Source organism: Cebus imitator, unplaced genomic scaffold (genome assembly GCF_001604975.1).
Source record: "Cebus imitator isolate Cc_AM_T3 unplaced genomic scaffold, Cebus_imitator-1.0 Scaffold725, whole genome shotgun sequence".
Lineage (NCBI taxonomy): Eukaryota > Metazoa > Chordata > Mammalia > Primates > Cebidae > Cebus > Cebus imitator.
Genome location: NW_016108040.1, coordinates 300292 through 322071, shown reverse-complemented (window position 1 = coordinate 322071; position 21780 = coordinate 300292). Strand labels below are relative to the sequence as shown.

The 21780-nt window shown below is 52.1% G+C and overlaps 1 protein-coding gene across 1 annotated transcript in view; it reads right to left on the bottom strand.

The window, feature by feature from the left end:
* LOC108296579 (cadherin EGF LAG seven-pass G-type receptor 1-like) overlaps positions 1 to 21780 on the bottom strand; it is a 105171-nt gene that overhangs the window by 7717 nt on the left and 75674 nt on the right. The window contains 2 exon segments of the mRNA XM_017519048.2: positions 14665 to 14753; positions 17274 to 17389. Coding sequence (XP_017374537.1) covers positions 14665 to 14753; positions 17274 to 17389 — 205 coding nt within the window.

The window sequence follows — 21780 nt, the reverse complement described above, 5'->3', positions numbered from 1 at the left end:
GTTTCACCATGTTGACCAGGATGGTCTCGATCTCTTGACCTCGTGATCCACCCGCCTCGGCCTCCCAAAGTGCTGGGATTACAGGCTTGAGCCACCGCGCCCGGCCCACATTTCTAAAAGAAATTTTTAAACTTTGCCCCTTATTTATGCAAAAGAAAAAGCATGGGAATGAAGGGAGCCAAATGGTTGTATCTGAGTTTTCCTCAATTCTTGTGTTGGAAGGCTCTGGGCCAGCATGATGGAGGCACCAGTGCCTTGGCACCTGCCCTTCCAGGGCTCAGCTGGGTCATGCAGAGCAGCCAGCCAGGCCCAGAAGTCACCCCCTCAACCCCTGCACCAACACCCCTTGGAGGAAAGGCCTCAATTCCCAGGCCTTGCTTTGAGGACGTAAGGCTCAGTAGCCAGGCCTGGTTGCTCAGGCCAACCAAGGCAGGTGCCACACACGGTAACTGGAGACGCACGCAACAGGGCCTGTCCACGGCACCTCTGCACCCCTCAGCGGGCAGCCCTGGCCAGCACAGGCTCCCAGGGGCAGGCAGAAACAGAGCTAGGAAGGAAAGCCCACATGCTCACTCCCACTGCCACCTGAGAAAAAACCTACGGTGCCACTGAGCATGGCAAGGAGCAGCCCAGAGGCGCCAAGCTGTGCAGATCCAGATTCCTGCTCCAGGGGTCATCCCTGGGGTCCAGTCCCTTTTTATTTTCCTTCAGGGTATTTTCTTCCCTCATTCAGGCCCTCCCTCTTGGCTTCCACTCAGCCACTCTACACAGTGCAGGAAGTTTTTGTGTGTGTGCACGAAAACGTTCGGTCCTTACGAAGTGCTCACATTTCTCCAGCCTTTTAACCTGCTACAGACGATCCCGCATCGGGAGGCTGTGGGGGGATGATTTCAATGCCAGGGGAGGTGGCGGGGGAAGGCAGTGCGGGGGTGGGAGGGGCATGTCTAGGAAATGAATGAACTCATAATCTGTGTCAGAAATGATTAACCAATGTTCATATCAAAGAATTCACAGACGGCTGGACCTCAGGAATGTCTGTGCAGAGTTGAAGGGCAGCGGCAAACATTCCATGCTGTCATTTCTCAAGATGACGAGTTTGAGACCTGACCGGCCAACAACTGCCCCAGGAAATGTGGGCAAGACCCTGTGCCAGTTCTGGCAGGAAGATGACCAGCCCACCCTTGGAGGGAGCCGTAACAGTTCTCTGAAGGCTGCCTGGGAAAGTGGTGGGCACGGCCACGAGGAGCAGATTCAGGAAGACGCACCCATCCAACAGGACTTTGCCAGAAGGCAAACCTTAGACCGAGCTGCTACTTCCTGGGAAACCCCACACCCCTAGGCAGGTAACAGGACGGTGCTCTAGCCGGGTAGCCACCCTCTACACAGGTGCTGCCAGCTGCCTCTGATGACCTGGCTTGAGGATGCAGCATCCCCCCCAGGGCTGTGAGCAGCAAGCTGCTGTCTGGGAGCTAGACTGAGCCACGGGGCCACAAGGTAGGATGGGTGACTCTATGCTATCCCAGGTTGTAGGGTGACTTCAAGTTCCTCTGCCCAGCTCTGGCTGAGGGGGGCAGGTTCTCCTGAATCCCTCAGCTGCCAGGGACCTGAGGCAGACAACATACTCTCTGAATAGCCGAGGCAGACTCTTCTAGAAAGCGGGTAAGTGCATAGCTGTGATCTCTAGGGCAGTTTGGGAACAAAATGAAAGAACGGATCTGAACTCTGTGCAGCATCTGAGTTGGCATGGCTGATGCTACCATCATCCTCATTACCAACTCAGGGTCCCACTGGGCAGGCCCAAGGCCAGCAAAGGCTCCCAGTACAGCAGTGTCCACCGCCTCTGATGAGCTTGCTTAAAGGCAAGGGTTCACATCCCACCCCGACTGGGGAAAGTCACATGACTTCCCTGCATACCAGGACTTGCTGTACAATGGAGGGTAAAATAGCACCTTCCTCATGGGGCAAAATGAATGGTATGTGTGAACTGCTTGCAGCCATGCCTGCTATTTTTATTTCTCAAAAAGATGAGAAAAAAAGCAAAATAACGTGCAAGTGGTTTGTTCTCTCAGGTTTTGCAGTTTTAGTACTTCCCAATATTAAAACAACATAACCTAGAGGCTGAACGTGGCAGCTCACGCCTGTAGTCCCAGCACTTTGGGAGGCCAAGGTGGGCGGACCACTTGCGGTCAGGAGTTTGAAACCAGCCCCGCCAACATGGTGAAACCCCCATCTCTACTGAAAAAATGCAAAAAGAATTAGCCAGGCATGGTGGTAGGAGTAATCCCAGCAACTTGGGTGGTCAAAGTGGAGAGCCGCTTGAACCCAGGAGGGGGAGGTTGCACTGAGCCAAGACTGTGCAACTGCACTCCAGCCCGGCGACAGACTCCACCTCAAATAGATAAATAAATACATAAATACATAATATAATAAAACAATAAAGTTGACTCTGACATCTTCAAAGAGAAAAGCAATTAAGCAGCTCATGCAATCAGCATCCCTGCTGAATCCGCAGGCTCTCCTCCAGGAGCTGAGACACAAAGCCACCAGCAGCTCGGAGTTCTGTCCTGGGCACGCCATTTCTTCCATGTATTCAACTATCCAAGAAAGTAATGGGCAGAGCTACTAGGCTTATGGTGGGAGCATTACAAAAGCTTTCAACAAAGGTCAGAATCTACTGGTCACCTAGAGATTCTAAAAAAAATCACACCAAAGCCTTCTATTTCTCAGGCAAGGGGGTCTAACACCAGTTTCCCAGACAATTCTGGCCAAAGACAAAAGTGAGGCACTCTGTGCTTTCCCGCTGGACATAGAGTACTTTTAGAAATGCAAGAGCTGTGGGTCCAGAGGCAGGCGTCCCCTGTGTGCAGCACTGGACAGAGTTAAGCTCCTCCTACATGGTTCCATGATCCCCACGATAATTAATTTCATTCTGGAAATGATCCAACAGAGCACTGTGCCAGCCCCCACTGAGCCAGACCCTTCACCAAAGCCCCCAGTTCCATAGGAAGAAGCCAGGAGCATCTCAGCCCCGCCCCTCTGGGTCCCAGCCATCAGGACCGGGTCCCCTCCACAGCCTGGCTGCTCCCTGAGGTATTCTGGGAGTCTGGGAATTATACGGATTTGCTTGGGGGGGGGGTCTTCTTGCCAAAGACAAATGAAGGGCCAAAATGCAGTAAGATACAGCACCTTCCTGGAAAGCAGCATGTTCCTTCTCTTGGGGGTTTTATAGACCAAAAACTGCTTGTACAAAAACTGTTGAGGGGCCCTCAAGCACCCAACAAGAAGCTCATTCATGTTCCTTTATGGGTGGGAGACATTCAAATCCTGCCGCTGCTCCCAACTGGAGAAATCCCGACGGGAGACACAGGGAGGGGCACGTGCTGCTCAGCTGCAGCCTCCTGGGGCCTCCTCCTTATAAGCACAGAGATGGGGTGCCTGGGGTGGGGCCTCTGAGCTCAGCTCCCACAACATGGTAGCCTGAGTGTCCCAGTAAGAACAACACAAAGCTTCAGGAAGGACGGCAAGCAGGCTACAGTTCACCCCTCAAAAATGACTCTTATGAGCAAAGAGAAAACGCTTACCAGAAATGTGCACATTCACCCACTCACACTCGCGTGTGTGCACTCACCCACACTCATGTGTGTGCTCAGACCCACATGTGCACACTCACCACTCACTCAAATGTGCCCTCACCCACGTGCACACACACGAACATTCATGCTCACGTGCACACTTACACTCACACGGGCATACTCACCCACATTCACACCCACACATGCACTCCCACTCAAGTGTGCATTCACTCACATTCACATGTGCACTTATTCATACGCTCACCTGTGCACTTACCCACACATGCACGTGCACACTCCCTTGTGCACTCACCCACAATCATGTGCACACTCAAACCCACATGCGCGCTTACCCCCACTCAAATGTGCCCTCAGCCAACACGTGCACACTCACCTGTGCACTTACCCCACTCATGTGCATACTCATCCACATTCACACTCACACATGCAGTCACCCAAACTCAAATGTGCACCCACCCACACATTCATATGTGTACTTATTCACTCACATGTGCATTTACCCACACACATGCACACTCACCCACTCACACACACTCACTCACCATATGCACATATATGCACTCACCCACTTGTGAACTCACACGTGCACGTTTACCCACATGTGCATGCTGACCTGCACTCAAATGTGCACTCACCCACACACATTTACACACATACTTATTCATACACATGTGCACACTCACACACGTGTGTGCTTGCCCACTCACCCAGGTGCCCACTCGCCCAGGTGCACACCCACTCACATGCTCACTCACCCATGTGCACTCACCCACTTGTGCACACATACATGTGGGCACACATGCTCACCCATACTCACATGCTCATGTGCGCTTCCACAGTATACTCAACTGTGCACACTATGATCACACAAAGCCATGGCCTGCTCCTGTTAAGACCTAATAGTCCCCTCTCTGTCCTCGATCTGGGCCCCTAGGACCTTCTGCCTCCTGTGGTCAGTCCCCCACCTCCTCTCCCACTGATGACCTTTCTGACCAGCCTCCCCTGGTCTGCAGGCTGCTGAGGGATGACATGGTCAGAATCCATGTGATAAGGTGAAGATGGGGAGAACACTGAATTAGGGGAGAGAGCACAGAAGTGTTTGGAAAAGATGGAGAAGGTGGGGGACAGTAATAGTCACAGCAGGAAAACAGGCGACGGCCGTGAGATGGCACGTCTGAGAGCAGCAGATACATGAGTGGGTGAGAGATGCTGGGTCTGAGGCGCCGCCGAACCCAAGCCTGCCCATCGTCTACTCTGTGCCTCAGTTTCCTCATCTGTGAAACAGCAACAGTATCTCCTTCTCTGGAAGCTGACATGAGGATCATGTTGGGGATACATGTGAGACTGGCACAAGACAGGACATCAGCCAGTGCCCGTCAGCCACAACTGCCTTCCCTACCAAGGTGCTGGGGGGCACAGGCAGGAAAGGCTGTGAGCCCAGAGGGAGGAAGGCAGCCATGGCCAGCGCATCTCAGAGCCCCGGTAGTGAGGGGGCGGGTGGGCTAGGAAGGATGGGGGTGAGACAGAGGCTGCTGGAGGAGAGTGGCCACGACGCCAGACAGGAAGCAAGCGTGACCGGGTGTGAAGCTGAGGGCGGCCCCAGCCCCGGAGCAACTTTCCATGTCAGGGCTCTGGAACAAGAAGGCCAGGGCGGGGCCGTGCTTGCCCCCGGGAATCGCCATGTTTCCATAGCAGGTGACTTTCTACCATCTGACCTGGTCCGTGTTTGGGAATGGAAACTAAGCCACTTATCTCTTTCTACCACATCATACCCCAGCAGCTGGGCATCCTCCACCCGCTTTTCCCTATGTTGCCATGCTGACCTTGAACTCCTGGGCTCAAGCAGTCCTCCCACCTTGGCCTCCCAAAATGCTGGGATCACAGGCCTGAGCCACCCCGCCCAGCTTAAAAGTTACTTTCATGAAACTTTCTATTTTCAGACAATTTTACATCCACATGCAATTGTAAAAAACAGTACAGAGGGATCCCATGTACGCCTTACAGTTTCCATGCCAGGGAAACACCCTGCAAAAAGATAGTGTAGTATCAAACCCAGGTACCGACACTGACACAGTCTAGTTGGAGACAGAACATTCCATCACTGCAAGGACCCTGCCTGTCACAGCCACGCCCAATTCCCTCCTGCTCCCAGCCCAACCCCAGGCAACTACCACTCTGTTTTCCACTGTTATCATTTTGTCGTATTAAGAATGTCATACAGGCCAGATGCAGTAGCTCACGCCTGTAATCCCAACACTTTGGGAGGTCAAGGTGGGTGGATCACCTGAGGTCAGGAGTTTGAGACCAGCCTGACCAACATAGCAAAACTCCATCTCTACTAAAAATGCAAAATTAGCTGCCGTCGTGGCGCATGCCTCTAATCCCAGCTACTTGGGAGGCTGAGGCAAAAGAATCGCTTGAATCTGGGAGGTGGAGGTTGCAGTGAGCCAAGATTGTGCCATTGCGTTCCAGCCTGGGATATAAGAAAAAATTTGGTTAAAAAAAAAAAAAAAAAAAAAAAAACCCAGAATGTCATACAAATGGAATCACATAGTATGGTCCCTTTGGGGGTTGTCTCTTCCCACTCAGCAGAGTGAGAGGTTGTTTGGTGCATCAATAGTTCATTCCTCTTTACTGCAAAGTAGTATTCCCTGTTCCATGGTATGGACACACCAGTTTGTTTAACCATTCACCCAGTGACGGCCATCTGGGCTGTTTCCCATTTGGGGATATTAGGAAAAGCTGCTGTACCCCTTGTGTACAGGTTTCTACATGAATATGAGTCCCATCTATATTCATGTGGTGATTCTGTTTAGGCTGTCTTCATCTGGTATTGGAATGAGGGTAATACTTCACAAACTGAACTGGGAAGTGCTGCATATTTTTTGGAAGAGACGGTGCCAGAATTGGTGTAATTCTTTAAATATTTGTTAGAATTCTCTTATGAAATCATCTAGGCCTGGAGATTTCCTTTTTGGGAATGCTAAATTACAAATTCCATTTCCTCAACAGATATACAGCCATTCGAATGATTGATTTCATCTTTGGTGAGCTGTGGTAGTTTGTGTTTTCTGAGGAGTTGGTCTGTGTATCTGAGTTTTAAATGCACACGTGTAGAGTTGTTTTATTATTCCCTTGTTACCCCTTTTAATGTCTACAGAGCCTATTTTATTCTTGATATTGGTAATTTGTCTTTTTTTTTTTTTTTTTGAGACGGAGTTTCGCTCGTTACCCAGGCTGGAGTGCAATGGCGCGATCTCCGTAACCTCCACCTCCTGGGTTCAGGCAATTCTCCTGCCTCAGCCTCCTGAGTAGCTGGGATTACAGGCACGCACCACCATGCCCAGCTAATTTTTGTATTTTTAGTAGAGACGGGGTTTCACCATGTTGACCAGGATGGTCTCGAGCTCTTGACCTCGTGATCCACCCGCCTCGGCCTCCCAAAGTGCTGGGATTACAGGTGTGAGCCACCGCGCCCGGCCCCTCTTTTTTTTCCCCTCATCACTCATGCTAGAATTTTTTTGCCCCTCTTTGAGATGATTTTGTTAATCTTCTTAAAGAATCAGCTCTTTGTTGCACTGATTTTCTCTATTGTTTTGCTGTTTTCAATTTCACTGCCTGCTGCTCTTATCTTTATTATTTCCTTCTTTCTGCTGGCTTTGGGTTTATTTTGTTCTTCTTATTCTAGGTTATTGAGGTAGAAGCTTAGATTATTCATTTCAGACTTCCCCCTTTTCTAATGTAAGTATTCAGTGCTATGAATTTTCCCTTCAGCACTGCTTTAGCTGCATCCCACAGCTTTTGATATTTCTGATTTTTGTTCCCTTTGTTTTAAAAATCTTCCTTCTTCTCTTCCTCCCTTCTTTTATGAATAATGAAATATTTCAGTCAAGTCTCTATGCAGACCTGTCTCCAACTGCTGCAGCCAACTGGTACAGTCAGGGCTGAGTGAGACACAGCAGCAAGGCTCAGGAAGGGGCAGCTTGGAAGGGGACAGCCATGGAGGGGAAGCCAGGAAGGGGGTTGAGTGAAGCTGTGGCCTGGTGGGGTTGACACGTTCTTTAAATAATCAAAGGTTGAGAAAAATCACTAACTATACTGAGGAGGATGAGAACAAGGTTTCTAACTAACAAGGAGTTACAAACACAGAAGAGGGAAAAAAACAAAAACGAACTCTCACGATGGCTGCTGTAACGAAATACCAGAGGCTGCATGGCTTGTAAACAACACGTATCTGTTTCTCACAGTTGATGCCAGTCAAAAATAAAAGTGCTGGCAGATTCAACATCTGGTGAGGGTCCACCACCTGGTTCCTAGAACAGCACCTTCTTGTCACACCCTCACATGACAGAAGGGGTAGGGGCAGTCTTGGGCCTGTTTTTTTTTTTTTTTTTTTGAGATGGAGTTCGCTCTTTTTGTCCAGGCTGGAGTGCAATGGTATGATCTCAGCTCACTGCAATCTCTGCCTCTGCCTCCTGGGTCCAGGTGATTTTCCTGCCTCAGCCTCCCCAGTAGCTGAGATTACAGCCACCAAGTCCAGCTAATTTTTTACGTTTTTAGTAGAGACAGGATTTCACCCATGTTGGCCAGGCTGGTCTTGAACTTCTGACCTCAGGTGATCTGCCTACCTTGGCCTCCCAAAGTGCTGGGATTACAGGCATGAGCCACCATGCCTGGCCTGGGCCTCTTTTATAAGAGCATTTATTCCACTCATGGGAGATCCTGATCACCTCCCAAAGGCTCTACTCCCTAATACTATCACCCTTGGGGGTGAGGATTTCAACATATGAATTTGGGGGTGCTATGGTCTGAAGTGCCCCCCCCAAAGTTCATGTGTTGAAACCTCATGGCCAATGGGATGGTATCAAGAGATGGGGCCTTTGGGAGGTGGTGAAGTCACGAGCATGGGCCTCCTAAGGATGGGATATGGGCTCAATAGAAGGGCCCATGAGAGTGAGTCCCCTCTCTTCCATTCTTCCACCATTTGAGGACACTGGACACTGCCATTTATGAGGAATGGGCTTTTGCCAGGCCCCAGACCTGAAGGTGGCTCAGGCTTCCAGCATCCAGGACTCAGAGAAAGCAACCTCTGTGGTTCGGAGGGACCCAGCTTCGGGTGTTCTGTTACAAAGCAGCACAAATGATCTGGGATGGGATCAGGAGGACGTGAATGTGCAGAGCATAGCAAATTCAGCAGAGCTTCAGTGAAGTTCATGGCTTTCCATAGGCAGTGATAGATCAATATGAAAACAATATGAATTTAAGTATGTGTGCATGTATGTATGTACTCATACATACACACAGATGTCTCTGTCCTAGCTCTGCCCAGTAAGAGAGACTGGAAGTGAGACACCACAGGGCAATGAGCACACCAGGCACCCACATCTGGATTGCTAAATGTCACCTTCCACTAAAAGAACCAGGCTCCAGGCCAGGCATGGTGGCTCACACCTGCAATCCCAGCACTTTGGGAGGCTGAGGCGGGTGGATCATGCTAACATGGTGAAACCCCATCTCTACTAAAAATACAAAATATTAGCTGTGCGTGGTGTCACGCACCTGTAGTCCCAGCTACTTGGGAGGCTGAGGCAGGAGAATCCCTTGAACCCGGGAGGTGGAGGTTGCAGTGAACCAAGATGGTGCCAATGCATTTCAGCCTCAGTGACAGAGTGAGACTCCATCTCTAAACAAACAAAAACAACAGCAACAAAACACCAGCCTGAAACAAGCGTCTAGGTGGAAGCCCTTGAGTTTTTGGAACATCTGCAGAAACTAAGAAGCTCTGTTCCCCAGGGTGCTCTTGTGAGTGGTGGCCACATCTCATTCTCCTTGGGACTTTGGGATTTAATGTGCAGCACAGACCCAAGAGGTCTGGAATGACCCGACAAGCAACAGGTGAGCAATCCCTACTGACAGTGGGACCTAGGGGTCACCTCAACTCCATGGGAACCTCAAAGCACTTAGATTCTCTGCTCAACAGAAGCAGAGGCCGGTCATTGAGAGGAGGTTTGCTACAACCGGAGCTCATGCTGTCTTTATAAAACCGCTTTCTGCAATGTGCCACAGGCAGCCCCTGTGCCATCTCGGAATCACCAGAACCAGAGGAAGCCAATTGCTGAGGCAGGGACCCAAGGACTCCAGCAGCCAGCTTGGGCACGGGGCTTCATCACGTGTGGTCTAGCCACATGTGGCCAACCTGGCGACTGCAGCCAGCACAGCACCATCCAGGCCAGGTGACAGACGCTGAGTGCCCCCTGAAGAACACCTGCCATCTGTGTGGCACCTGTTGCCTCAAGGCCTAGCCCTGGGTCTCACATCTCCATCTGAGGCCACTGGGGCTCCCTCTCAGCTGAGCTCTCGTCTCGCCCAGTGGTTCTCATCCACGGTACAACCTCAGGGGCAAGACAATGATGCAGACCTCTTGGCCGTCAAAACTGGGTTTGGGGCAGAGCTGGAGTCTAGTGGACAGAGACCAGGAACGCTGCCCAGAACAGGCCTCACAATGAACGATCATGGTCCCCATGGGGCAGCAGCATCTAGGCAGAGGATCCCAGCATGGCTGCTCCCACGTCCCTGTTTCGTGCGGACTCTCCCAGCAGTTCTGGCCCTCCTGGCGCCACCTCACCGCCTCACCTGACAGCTCACTCACTGAGGCTCCGCTGAGCCACACTGCCTGATGCCCCTGCCTCACCAGCTGGCCAGGAGGTCGTCCTGCAGGCTCTGGGCAGGCTCACCTGGCTTTGGAAGATCTCCAGGCCAGGTGGGCATGAGCCACCCTCACATCACCAGAGCCCTATTAAACATCTTGCTGGCATGTCTGTGTCCCCGGCCCTGCTGGGAGCTCCTGGAGCAAGGTGAGGTCTAAACATGATTCCCACAGGTAGCCCCAGGGAAGCACTGTCCACTCAGCGAGGCACCGAGGGTCTCTGTCCTTCCAGACAGCCCTTTCCCAGCACTGTCTCCAAGGGGAATAAGCCTCTCCCCAAACCTCCCAGAAACCAAGGATGCCAAGGGCGACCAAAGGAATAGCAAACACTTAAATCTCATGAGGGCAAAACCCGAATCTCAAGTTGGAAGAATGTTTTCTGTCAGGCATGTTTGCCCCTTTGGAAGTTGTGGTGGAGACGCCTTTAAGTCAACCTTGGGGGGAAAACAAACCACTCCTGGGATGAAGCAATGATTGAAAATGCCCCACTCAGCCCCAAGACTCCCGGGGCGGTTGTGGGAGCAGGGGCCGTGTTGTTTCATCTGTGCCTGGTGGAGCTCCACATGAACGTACAAATGCCTGCCTTTGAAAAGACCTTCCTGGAGAAACATTCGACTCCAAACCACCGTTTGGTTTTGCTGAAGGTGAATTAGACCAATAAACCGTCTAGTCTAAGATGTCATCAAGCAGAAAGGAAAAACGAACAGACTCTGCCTGCCCCCTAGCTGGGAGGGCTCCCTGCCCCATGGCTTCTGGTGGCTTTGGACAGCAGGGAGCCAGATGGGAGGAGAGAGCAAGGAAGGGGAGGGGTGTCGGGAGGGCCCCAGGCTAGCTATGCCCCTCCCAGGTGGTCTGTGCCCCTCTCCCGTGGCTTCTGACCATGACCCCTTCTTTCCTGGCTCCATCCTGCCCTTTCCTTTGATGCTCCAGGAGTGAGGGCTGTCACAGCTCTGCCAGCACTGCCTCCAGCCCTGGGTCCCACGCCACCCCCCAAGGATGTCCCACACCCTGCCCAGCCCTTTGTAAACAACCCTTCCAGGGCTGGTCCCACTGGAGCACCCCAGGCCCTGGGCACTGGCGGATGGAGGAAGGATCCCTGAGGCGTCTCCCACAGGTTTCACATGGACACAGTTCAGGAGGCCATTCCTATAGGTGACAGCCAGGAGGTCGTACTCAGACCTGAAATGCAGGTGGCCCATGCCTCAGAGACACAGCCACTTCAGAGGGCGGGGGACAGACAGTGAGACTGGAGAGGCGGGTGGGCAGCGGTGCAGTCCCCACCAATGCTTCCACCCTCGCCAGACTGCCACATGCCAAATCTTTTCAAATATGTTTTCTTAATCATCCCCCAAAATACAAAAACCAAAACCAGTGAGGTGGTAAGGCAGGTGAATGAAGCATGCTGGGAAAAGAACACAGCTGGGGTGGGGGTGACCCATCACATTAGCCGAGGCAGGTGGGGACCCATGTGTAGGGGGGTTCACTTGGCCATGTCACCCGCTGCCCTCGAGACCACACTTGTAGCTCCAGCCCTGAGCCCCTCTCACCTGGCCATGGTCCTGGACACCCCTCATCATCCAGCCACAACACCTCCTCCCCGAGGGGGTCCCCTCCCACCCTGAGTCAGTTCTCTTCCCCCAAACCTGCCCTGGTGGCCCGAGGTTACCCCGGAGGTGGCTGCTGGAGGTTACCCCAGAGGTGACACTGGATACAAAGTGGAGGCCCAGAGAGGAGAGGAACCAGCCCCAGAGGCTTGTCTTCCTGACCTCAGGCGGGCCCCTGCCACCACTCCAGGCCCCCACACCACTCACAACCTGACTGGTCCTGCCCGGCTCAGGCACACTCCAGAGGAGGCCCCTACACCTGCATTTGTCAGAGCTGCCACTCCAAGACCAAGGCACGGAGCAGCGGGGCCGCCTCTCCCACAGGCACAAGCTCATGATCCCAGCAAACACATTCCCAAGTGTGTGGCCCCATCAGACCTCCTAATGGATGCCTAAAGACATAGTAAAAACCTGATGGTTTCCTTCATCAATAACCTCAGGCAAGAGAGAGAAACATCCAGCGCTCGCAGGAAAGGCCCAATCCCCACAGGGGACTTTGCTCAGGCACCGCTGAAAGGACCCCGCCTTAGACACGGGAGCTGTGAAGACTCTAATCCGCCGTCCTCTGTTTATCTTCCTATGTGAGGTCCCACTCCTCTGGGACAGTGCAGGTGGTGTCCTGCATGGGGACTTTGCTCCTCTGAGCACCTGGAAGGGGGCGGTGGCAGGCAGGCCCCAGTGAACACTGTGTCCAGAGCCAGGGTGAGTGTAGACAGAGGTGGCAATGGTGGCATCTTGCCCCCAATACCCTCCACAACTGTGGACACACTGCTGCTTCTGCCATCAGCAGAGGATGAGGATTCTGGGGTGATGGACACTGATGGGGAGACCAAGGCTGACTCAACCTCCCCTTAACCACCCCATCCCTAGGAAAAAAACGTTCATCCCTGGAGTTGGTTTTCTGATCATGCAGGAAGGAAAATGCACCGCCTACACCCCATGCTTCCCTGACAATGGGGCACGGTCTCCAGGGTCCCCTGTGGCCCAGCCCTCAAGAAGCACCACCCTAGGGGACATTGAGCTCTGGTGTCCAGCCCTGGTTGGCTGCAAGGGCACAAGAGGAAGGGCCAGGGGGTCAGAGTAGGCAGCACCAGGCATCAGGACACAGGGGCCACCGTGCAGCTTGCCCAGGTGAACGCACTTCACACTGGCCAGCACTGCCCCCACAGCCACAGGACAGCACTATGTCAAGAAGAGACTTGGTCTTTGAAATGGACAGTGGCAGGACAATGGCAGCAAACAGAACCACATCTGCAAGGCCCACTCTTTTCCGCTTGCTCAGCCCTGACCCCCCACCCCACCAGCCCCTGCACCTCTGTCGAGCACACGGTTCTCCATCCCTCAGCCAGGCCCCACTAGGGGTAACATCCAATGCACCACAGCCCAGACCCCACCCAGGCACCTGCCAGCCCTCTTAATATCCCCCCAAATCCCAAGCAGGCACTCAGTTCCCAAACCCCACCAGCACCTCCTGTCCGCCCTCTTCCCAAATGAGGCTCGAGTCTGCCTGCCTTGGGCCGGCACAGATGGGACAGAGGGCAAAAACCAGGGCCGCTGTGACGGTGACCACTACTCGGAGCTTGTGCGGCCTGCCTGGGAGATGGTGGGACATTCAAGGCAGATGTGAGGGGAGGGCTGGGGAGGCAGAGGGACAGCAGCGGCTGGCAGGGAAAGGAGCGTGGAAGCTGGAGGAGGCGGCGTTGCAACCCCAGGCCCAGTGGCTGGACCCCAATGCTGGTGAGTCGAAGCCAGGCGCAGTGGCAGTGAAAGAAGGAAGCCGCTGTCTCCACGGGACTGGCTCAATTCTCACGGAGGACAGAGGGGCCCCCGTCTTCCAGCCAAGCTTAGGCCCTGGCCTTGTGGAAGCCTGAGAAGGGGGTGCAGGGGGCATGGCTGGGCTCCAGGATGGGCTGGTAAGACCAACACAGGCCCATGACCAAGCAGGGGCACACCCTGGAAGCTTCCCAAGAAGAGAAAGGGGGTTTGCAAAGTCAAAGCCATGAAAACGACAGCATTTTGATGCAAAAGCCAGCAACTCGTGCCCTTACAAGCCAAGGAACAATAACATAAAGTGAAACCGAGACCACGCAGCCTTCCCAAATACATCCAGGTAAAGTGGACAATTTTGGCTATGGAGCCATCTGAATGGCCTGGAATTTTAGCCACTAGTAAAGACTCTGGCCAAGGTGGCTGCAAATGAATAAGCCTTTCTATGTCCCTCCCCCAGCACAGGTGATCTCCGGGGTCCCTGTGTCCCTCCCCTGTCCAGAGCTCCAGGTGGGACCCTGCCCCTTGCACAAGGCTCAGGTGTGTGGACACAGGCCTCCACAATGTGCATTTCCTAAACCACTCTTTCCAATAGAACATTTACAAAAAAATTCAGAGTATGAACGTCTTAAGACAGAAAACTCAGGGCTATTTTTTAGACAGAGTCTCACTCTGTCGCCCAGGCTGCAGTGCAATGGTGTGACCTCGCCTTGCTACAACCTCCGCCTCCCGGGTTTAAGTGGTTCTCCTGTCTCAGCCTACTGAGTAGCTGGAATTACAGGCATGCGCCACCACGCCTGGCTAATTTTTGTATTTTTAGTAGAGACGGGGTTTCACCATGTTGGCCAGGCTGGTCTTGAACTCCTGACCTCAGGTGATCTGTCCACCTCGGCCTACCAATGTGCTGGGATTACAGGCGAGAGCCACCACGCCCGGCCCCAGGGCACCCTCTTGAGCCGTCCTGGTGCCGGGGGAGGTGGGGGGCCCATCCTACCTTGTTGTAGTACTGCACCTGCACCAAGTGCCACTGCCCGTCACTCACACCGCCAGGAACCTTCGGAGCCACTGTTGTCGTTGTCTTACCTGCATGGTGGGGGCAGACCCAGAGAGAAAGCAGAGGTTGGTGAGGCTTCCCAGGGACCGAGGACGGGGCTGTGAGGCTGCAGGTGGCCAGGGAGACAGGAGCACACGGCCACATCCTTCCTCCCCTCTCCATGACACCATGGTGGGAGGCACCCACCGCTCTATCCTTTTTCTTTTCTGGTTACAAAAGTAATTCTTGTTCCTCTTTTCCAGTTTTATTTTTGAGACGGAGTCTCTCTCTGTCACCCAGGCTGGAGTGCAGTGGCGTGATCTTAGCTCACTGCAGCCTCTGCCTCCTGGATTCCAGCAATTCTCCTGCCTCAGCCTCCTGAGTACCTGGGATTACAGGCATGCGCCACCGTGCCCCGGCTAATTTTGGTATTTTCAGTAGAGATGGGGTTTCACTATGTTGGTCAGGCTGGTCTCAAACTCCTGACCTTGTGACCTGCCTGCCTTGGCCTCCCAAAGTGCTGCGATTACAGCATGAGCCAGTGCACCCAGGTCTTGTTCCTGTTTCCTAAATATAAAAAAGTATAAACACGGGAAGCTCCTCTGTTCGTACTAGCAGCAGTCATGCCTACACCATAGCAGGGGTCGAATCCTTTTCCCATGCATTGCATCAATGTAGACAAAATCATCAAAACCCATTCCCCTTTAGGTCCAATCACATAAATGTCATCTCAGGTTTTTAACAATTTTTAAACCCTGTAACTCATCCCATCGTGAGGTTGCGCACTCGTCTCTTGTGCATCTCTGCTTCAGGGTGTTTGTCGCTTCCACCCCTCCAGCTTCTGCTGCAGTGGGGTGGGCAAGACCCCTCGGCGATTCCGGGGCACAACCCCAAGTCAGCAGCAGCTGGGAGGAAGGAGCTTCAGGGGCACCAAAGACCAGGTGCAGTTGGTACCAGGTCCTGGTCAGGGAATGCCATCTCCAGGGAACCAGAAGTTCTGGAAACAGGGGTGTGGGTCTCGGGACCCTGGCCATAGGAATAGCCTAATCCCACCTCACAGAGCCTGGAGGGCCATGGCCACCTCTCCCACTGTGGTCGGCTGCTGTTCTGGGTCCCTCCCTTTCTTCATTGCACACAGAAAACCAAGCTCCATCCTCTACTATCACACACAGGTCGTTTAACATGGGCCAGGGTCCTAGAGATGGAAGCACCTCTGAGCCATCTTGGAGAACTTCCCGGTGAAGGAGGAGATGGCAGAATTCACTCCTAAAAATCAAGTGTGCCAAGTTGGGTGTGGTGGCTCACACCTGTAGTCCCAGCACTTTGGGAGGCCAAGGTGGATGGATCCCTTGAGGTCAGGAGTTCAAGACCAGCCTAGTCAACATGGTGAAACTGCGTCTCTACTAAAAATACAAAAGTGAGCCATTCGTGGTGAAATGTGCCTGTATTTCCAGCTACTCGAGAGGCTGATTCATGAGAATCGCTTGAACCTGGGAGGTGGAGGACGCAGTGAGCTGATATTGCACCACTCCACTCCAGTCTGGGGGAAAGAGTGAGACTCTGTCAAAACAAAAACAATAAAAACCTCATGTGTGCCAGAAAAAAACAGAGATACACCCATTGGTAATTTGGATAAATGTTCTTTTCTAACAACTGGAATAACATGCTTAATGGCCTTGTCAATATTTTTTTCTTAAAGAGATGGGGTCTCGCTATGTTGCCCAGGCTGGTCTCGAACTTCTGGGCTCAAGCAAGCTGCCTGCCTTGGCCTCTCAAAGTGCTGGGATAACAGGCATGAGTCACCTTGCCTGGCCAGCCCTTCTCTCTCTCTCTCTCTCTTTCTCTCTCTCTCTCTCTCTCTATATATATATATACATACACACACACACACACACACACACACACACACACACACACACACTCTTAAATATACTTGTCAATACACACACACACACTCTTAAATATACTTGTCAATACACACACACACACAACACACATATATATTTAAGATGGAGTCTCGCTCTGTTGCCCAGGCTGGAGTGAAATGGCACAATCTTGGTTCACTGCAACCTCAGACTCCTGGGTTCAAGTGATTCTCCTGCTTCAGCCTCCCAAGTAGAAGGGATTACAGGCATGCACCATGACACCCAGCTAATTTTTGTATTTTTAGTAGAGACGGGGTTTCACCGTGTTGGCCAGCCTGGTCTTGAACTCCTGGCCTCAGGGGATTCACCTGCCTCGGCCTCCCAAAGTGCTGGGATTATAGGCGTGAGGTACCGTGCCTGGCCAGCAATAATATTTTTAATCTAGAGATGTACTACACTTAATTTAATGATTCCTTGGTTTCTGAAAACATAAGCCAGATCGTTCACATTTCCAGCACTATGAATAACACTGCTATGAACATCTTTGTGCGCTTTGGATTTCTTCAGTAAGACAGATTCCTCGACCTACAACTGAGGGATGAAAGGGTAAGCAGCTTGGAGGTGCTGCACAGGGTGAGGGTCATTCTAATGCACAAAGCACCTGTGAATTGCTCAGAGCTGCCCTGCCTAGGGAGAAGGCCCCACCTGCAGAGAAGGTGAGCTGCACCTGCTTGTCCACAACCTCCAGGGCAATGAAGTTGTGCTTCTTGTTGAAGCAGCCATTGTAGAGCAGCAGGCCGTTCCTTTCCTGGGTGGCAAACCTGCTGAGCCAAGCAGAAGCACATCACAGGCTGAAGACCCCAAGGTCAGAAGGCTCCCCAGGAGCGACAAGCCCAGCCAGAGGAGGGCGAGCGCTGGTGACCACGATTCAGGAAGAAATGGCCTCAGGCATGCATCCTTCCCAGGGAAGCAGAAAGCCCATAAAGCTTGATGATCAGCATTCTTTCATGGAAGTAGCAAACCAGAATCCCTGGGAAATGTGGATACTATGGCATGTAGAATGTGAACACATCCCAATTGCGGCCAGGCGCGATGGCTCACGCCTGTAATCTCAGCACTTTGGGAGGCCAAGGTGGGTGGATCACATCAGGAGATCAAGACCATCCTAACACGGTAAAACTCTGTCTCTANGGCTCACGCCTGTAATCTCAGCACTTTGGGAGGCCAAGGTGGGTGGATCACATCAGGAGATCAAGACCATCCTAACACGGTAAAACTCTGTCTCTTAATAAAAATACACAAAATTAGCTGGGCATGGTGGCACACGCCTGTAGTCCCAGCACTGGGAGGCCGAGGCAGGCAGATCACGAGGTCAGGAGATCAAGACCATCCTAACATGGTCAAACTCTGTCTCTACTAAAAATACAAAAAATTAGCCAGGCATGGTGGTGTGCGCCTGTAGTCCCAGCTACTTGGAAGGCTTAGGCAGAGGAATTACTTAAACCAGGAGGCTGAGCCAAGATCACACCATTTGTACCCCAGCCTGCGTGACAGAGACTCTGTCTCAAAAAAGAAAAAAAGAAAAGAAAATATCCCAATTTGCACAACATGCTATAAGTATGGCCCATAGCCAGGACACCTGTTACAGATATGTTTGGACAGAAAGCACGTGCTGTACATTTTCTTTTTCTTTTTTCTTTTTTTTTTTTTTTTTGATGTGGTTTTTTTTTTTTTTTTGACGTTTTTTTTTTGTGGTGCGATCTCGGCTAACCGTAACCTCCGCCTCCCGGATTCAAGCAATTCCCCTGCCTCAGGCTTCCGAGTAGCTGGGACTACAGGAGCCCACCACCACGCCCAGCTAATTTTTTGTATTTTAGTAGAGATGGGGTTTCACCATGTTAGCCAGGATGGTCTCGATCTCCTGATCTCATGATCCGCCCGCCTCAGACTCCCAAAGTGCTGGGATTTCAGGCATGAGCCACCACACCCAGCTAGCTGTACATTTTCTGCTGCTGTGAATAGATCCCCTTGTGTGTGCCAGGGCATGGGGACCTGGTCCTTCCCATGTGGGGCTGATGCCATGGAAGGACCCCTCTTAGGGCCTCTCCTCCATGGCACTCAGCCACAACAGCATCTTTTTGCTCCCAAACATGAGCTAAAAGGACCCCAGGGCCTTTGCACCACTGCCCCCTATGCCAGAAACAATCTTCCCAGGCTTTGCAGATCACTTAGGGGTCAACCAAGCTGTGCCTGCCCTGATTCATTTTACTCTAAGTTGCCCCACCTCCCATCAGCCTATGACATCACTCAGTTCATTTCTGAAATCACGCTGCTGGCTCACTGGTTCATAAGAATGTAGGATGTGCAAGGGGAGGGACCGCAGCTCTCATCCACTGCTGCATCCCAGAGCCCGAAGAATCTGGTGCATATCAGCACTTAATATGGGATATGTGAATAAATGAAAAGATGAGGGCCGGGTGCAGTGGCTCATGCCTGTAATCCCAGCACTTCAGGAGGCCGAGGCAGGTGGATCACTTGAGGTCAGGAGTTCAAGGCCAACCTGGCCAACATGGTGAAACCCCGTCTCTACTAAAAATACAAAAATTAGCTGAGGATGGTGGCGGGTGCCTGTAATCCCAGCTACTCGGGAGGCTGAGGCAGAAGAATCACTTGGACCTGGGAAGTGGAGGTTGTAGTGAGCTGAGATCGCCCCACTGCACTCCAGCCTGAGCAACAGAGCGAGACTCGTCTCAAAAATAATTCATTAAAAAGAAAGGACCGGGCATGAATGAACAGCTGCCTGAATATGAACAGGCCTGTCAGAACTTAGAGCACGCAGAGCAAAAAGCTACCTGCTCCAGCAGATCATCATCACATTCTCAGGAATCCTTCTCCCACCCAGGGGCCCAGGCAAGGGGTCTTCAGATCCAAATCACCACAACACTACCCTCACCTCTCTGCTTTCAGAGAATTTGGCAAACCTCCCGAGTGAGCTTGGGACTGGCTCCTGAGCTAGCTGGGTGTCTCTACCAACAGAGATCAGTGGCAGGAACTCCTCTGACTTAAGGTTGGTTCATCCATTTTCCTGCAGCAGGAGTCGGCCTGAGCCAGCCTAGAGCATCTGCCCTCAGCCTTTCTCTTGAGTTAAAATCGATGGTTCCAGCTGGGCACAGTGGCTCACACCTGTAATCCCAGCACTGTGGGAGGCCGAGGCAGGTGGATCATCTGAGGTCAGGAGTTCGAGATCAGCCTGGCCGACATGGTGAAACCCCATCTCTACTAAAGATACAAAAAAAAAAAAATTAGCTGGGTTTGGTGGCCCACGCCTGTAATCCCAGCTACTTGGGAGGTGGAGGCAGGAGAATTGCTTGAACCCAGGGGTTGGAGGTTGCAGTGAGCTGAGATCACACCGCCACTGCACTCTAGCCTGGGTGACAGAGCGAGACTCCGTCTCAAAAAAAAAAAAAAACAAAAAAAAATACCACACACAAACAAAAAAATTTGATGGTTCCCACCTGTTCCTCCAACCCCCTCTAGAATCCCAGCAGGAACTGATGACAAACACCAAAGAAAACACACCAGCACAGCACACTGGATGCCTGGGCATGAAATCAGCAGGGAGAAGATTTTTTTTTTTTTTTGGAGACAAAGTCTTGCTGTGTTGCCCAGGCTGGAGTGCAATGGCGCAATATCAGCTCACTGCAACCTCTACCTCCCGGGTTCAAGCGATTCTCCTGCCTTAGCCTACTAAGTAGCTGGGATTACAGGCATGTACCACCACACCCGGCTAATTTTTGTATTTTTAGTAGAGACACGGTTTCATCATATTGGTCAGGCTGGTCTTGAACTCCTGACCTCAGGTGATCCACCCACCTCGGCCTCCCAAAGTGCTGAGATTACAGGTGTGAGCCACTGTGCGGGCCGGGAGAAGAGCTCTTTATGAAGACTGGGACCAACTCAACGCAGGCTTGTTTTCCGAGACCCAGCCCCTGGGTCACACCTGATTCCCCTTGGTACGTTTCACTTCTGTGGGGTTCCATTTGGACCCAGATGGGGGCTGGTGGGCGGGGTCAGTGTCAAACAGCCCTGCACGTCTCCCCCGGCAAGCACCCTCCACCGCTGGGGACGGAGAAATAAACACGAGACCTAAAGCCGAGCGGAGGGTCGGGAGAACGCAAGCAGGAAGAGGAAAGGCCAGAAAACAGAAACCAAGGCCAGACAGGGGGTCCCGGGGAAGGAGGAGGAAGGAACAAAGGGCTGGGGGGATGACAGGCAGCTTGGAACGGAGCCTGGGCACTTGGCAAAGAGAAACTAGAAAGAGGAGAAGGGGCAGTGAAGGAACCCACCTGAAACAAAAGCAGCCAGGCGCCCCCAGCCTGGCCCCTCACAGCGGCTCTCAGGCTCAAGAGGGCCCCGCCCCGCCCGCAGCCCCACCGCTCCCCAAGTGGAACTGCCCTGGAAGCTTGGGAGGCATCTTAGGATTTTACTTTTAATGGCATTCCCTACAAAACCCTCAGTGATTTAGCATCAGCTCTGACTGTTCAGCCACCGTCACATATAGTTAATAAATTGCTGTCCAGTACAATAATCTCACAAATACAAAATCGGACAAGCAGCAGTGTAGCACACATTTGTGCACACATTTAATTAAACATTATTGGAGGTGGAGAGGAGAGTGGTGGTCACCAGAAACTGGGAAGGGCTGAAGAGAAGTGGGCTAAGGGATACAAAGAGACAGTAGAAATAAATTTATTGTGTTGTTGTTGTTTTGAGCTGGAGTCTCTGTCACTCAGGTTGGAGTGCAGTGGCATGATCTCAGCTCACTGCAACCTCCACCTTCTGGATTCAAGTGACTCTCTTACTCAGCCTCCTGAGTAGCTGTGATTACAGGTGCCCACCACCACAGTCGGCTAAATTTTGAACTTTTAGTAGAGACAGAATTTGACCATGTTCGCCAGGCAGGTCTTTAACACCCAACCTCAGGAGATCCACCCGCCTCGGCCTCCCACAGTGCTGGGATCACAGGCGTGAGTCACTGCACCCGGCTAGGAATACGTTCTAGTATTCAATAGCATGGTTGGGAACATATAGTTAACAATAATTTATTGCATATTTCCAGAAAACTAGAATAAAAAATTTGCAATGTTACCAATGCAAAGAAAACAGAAATGTTTGAGGTAATGAATTTCCAATTACCCTGATTTAATCACTA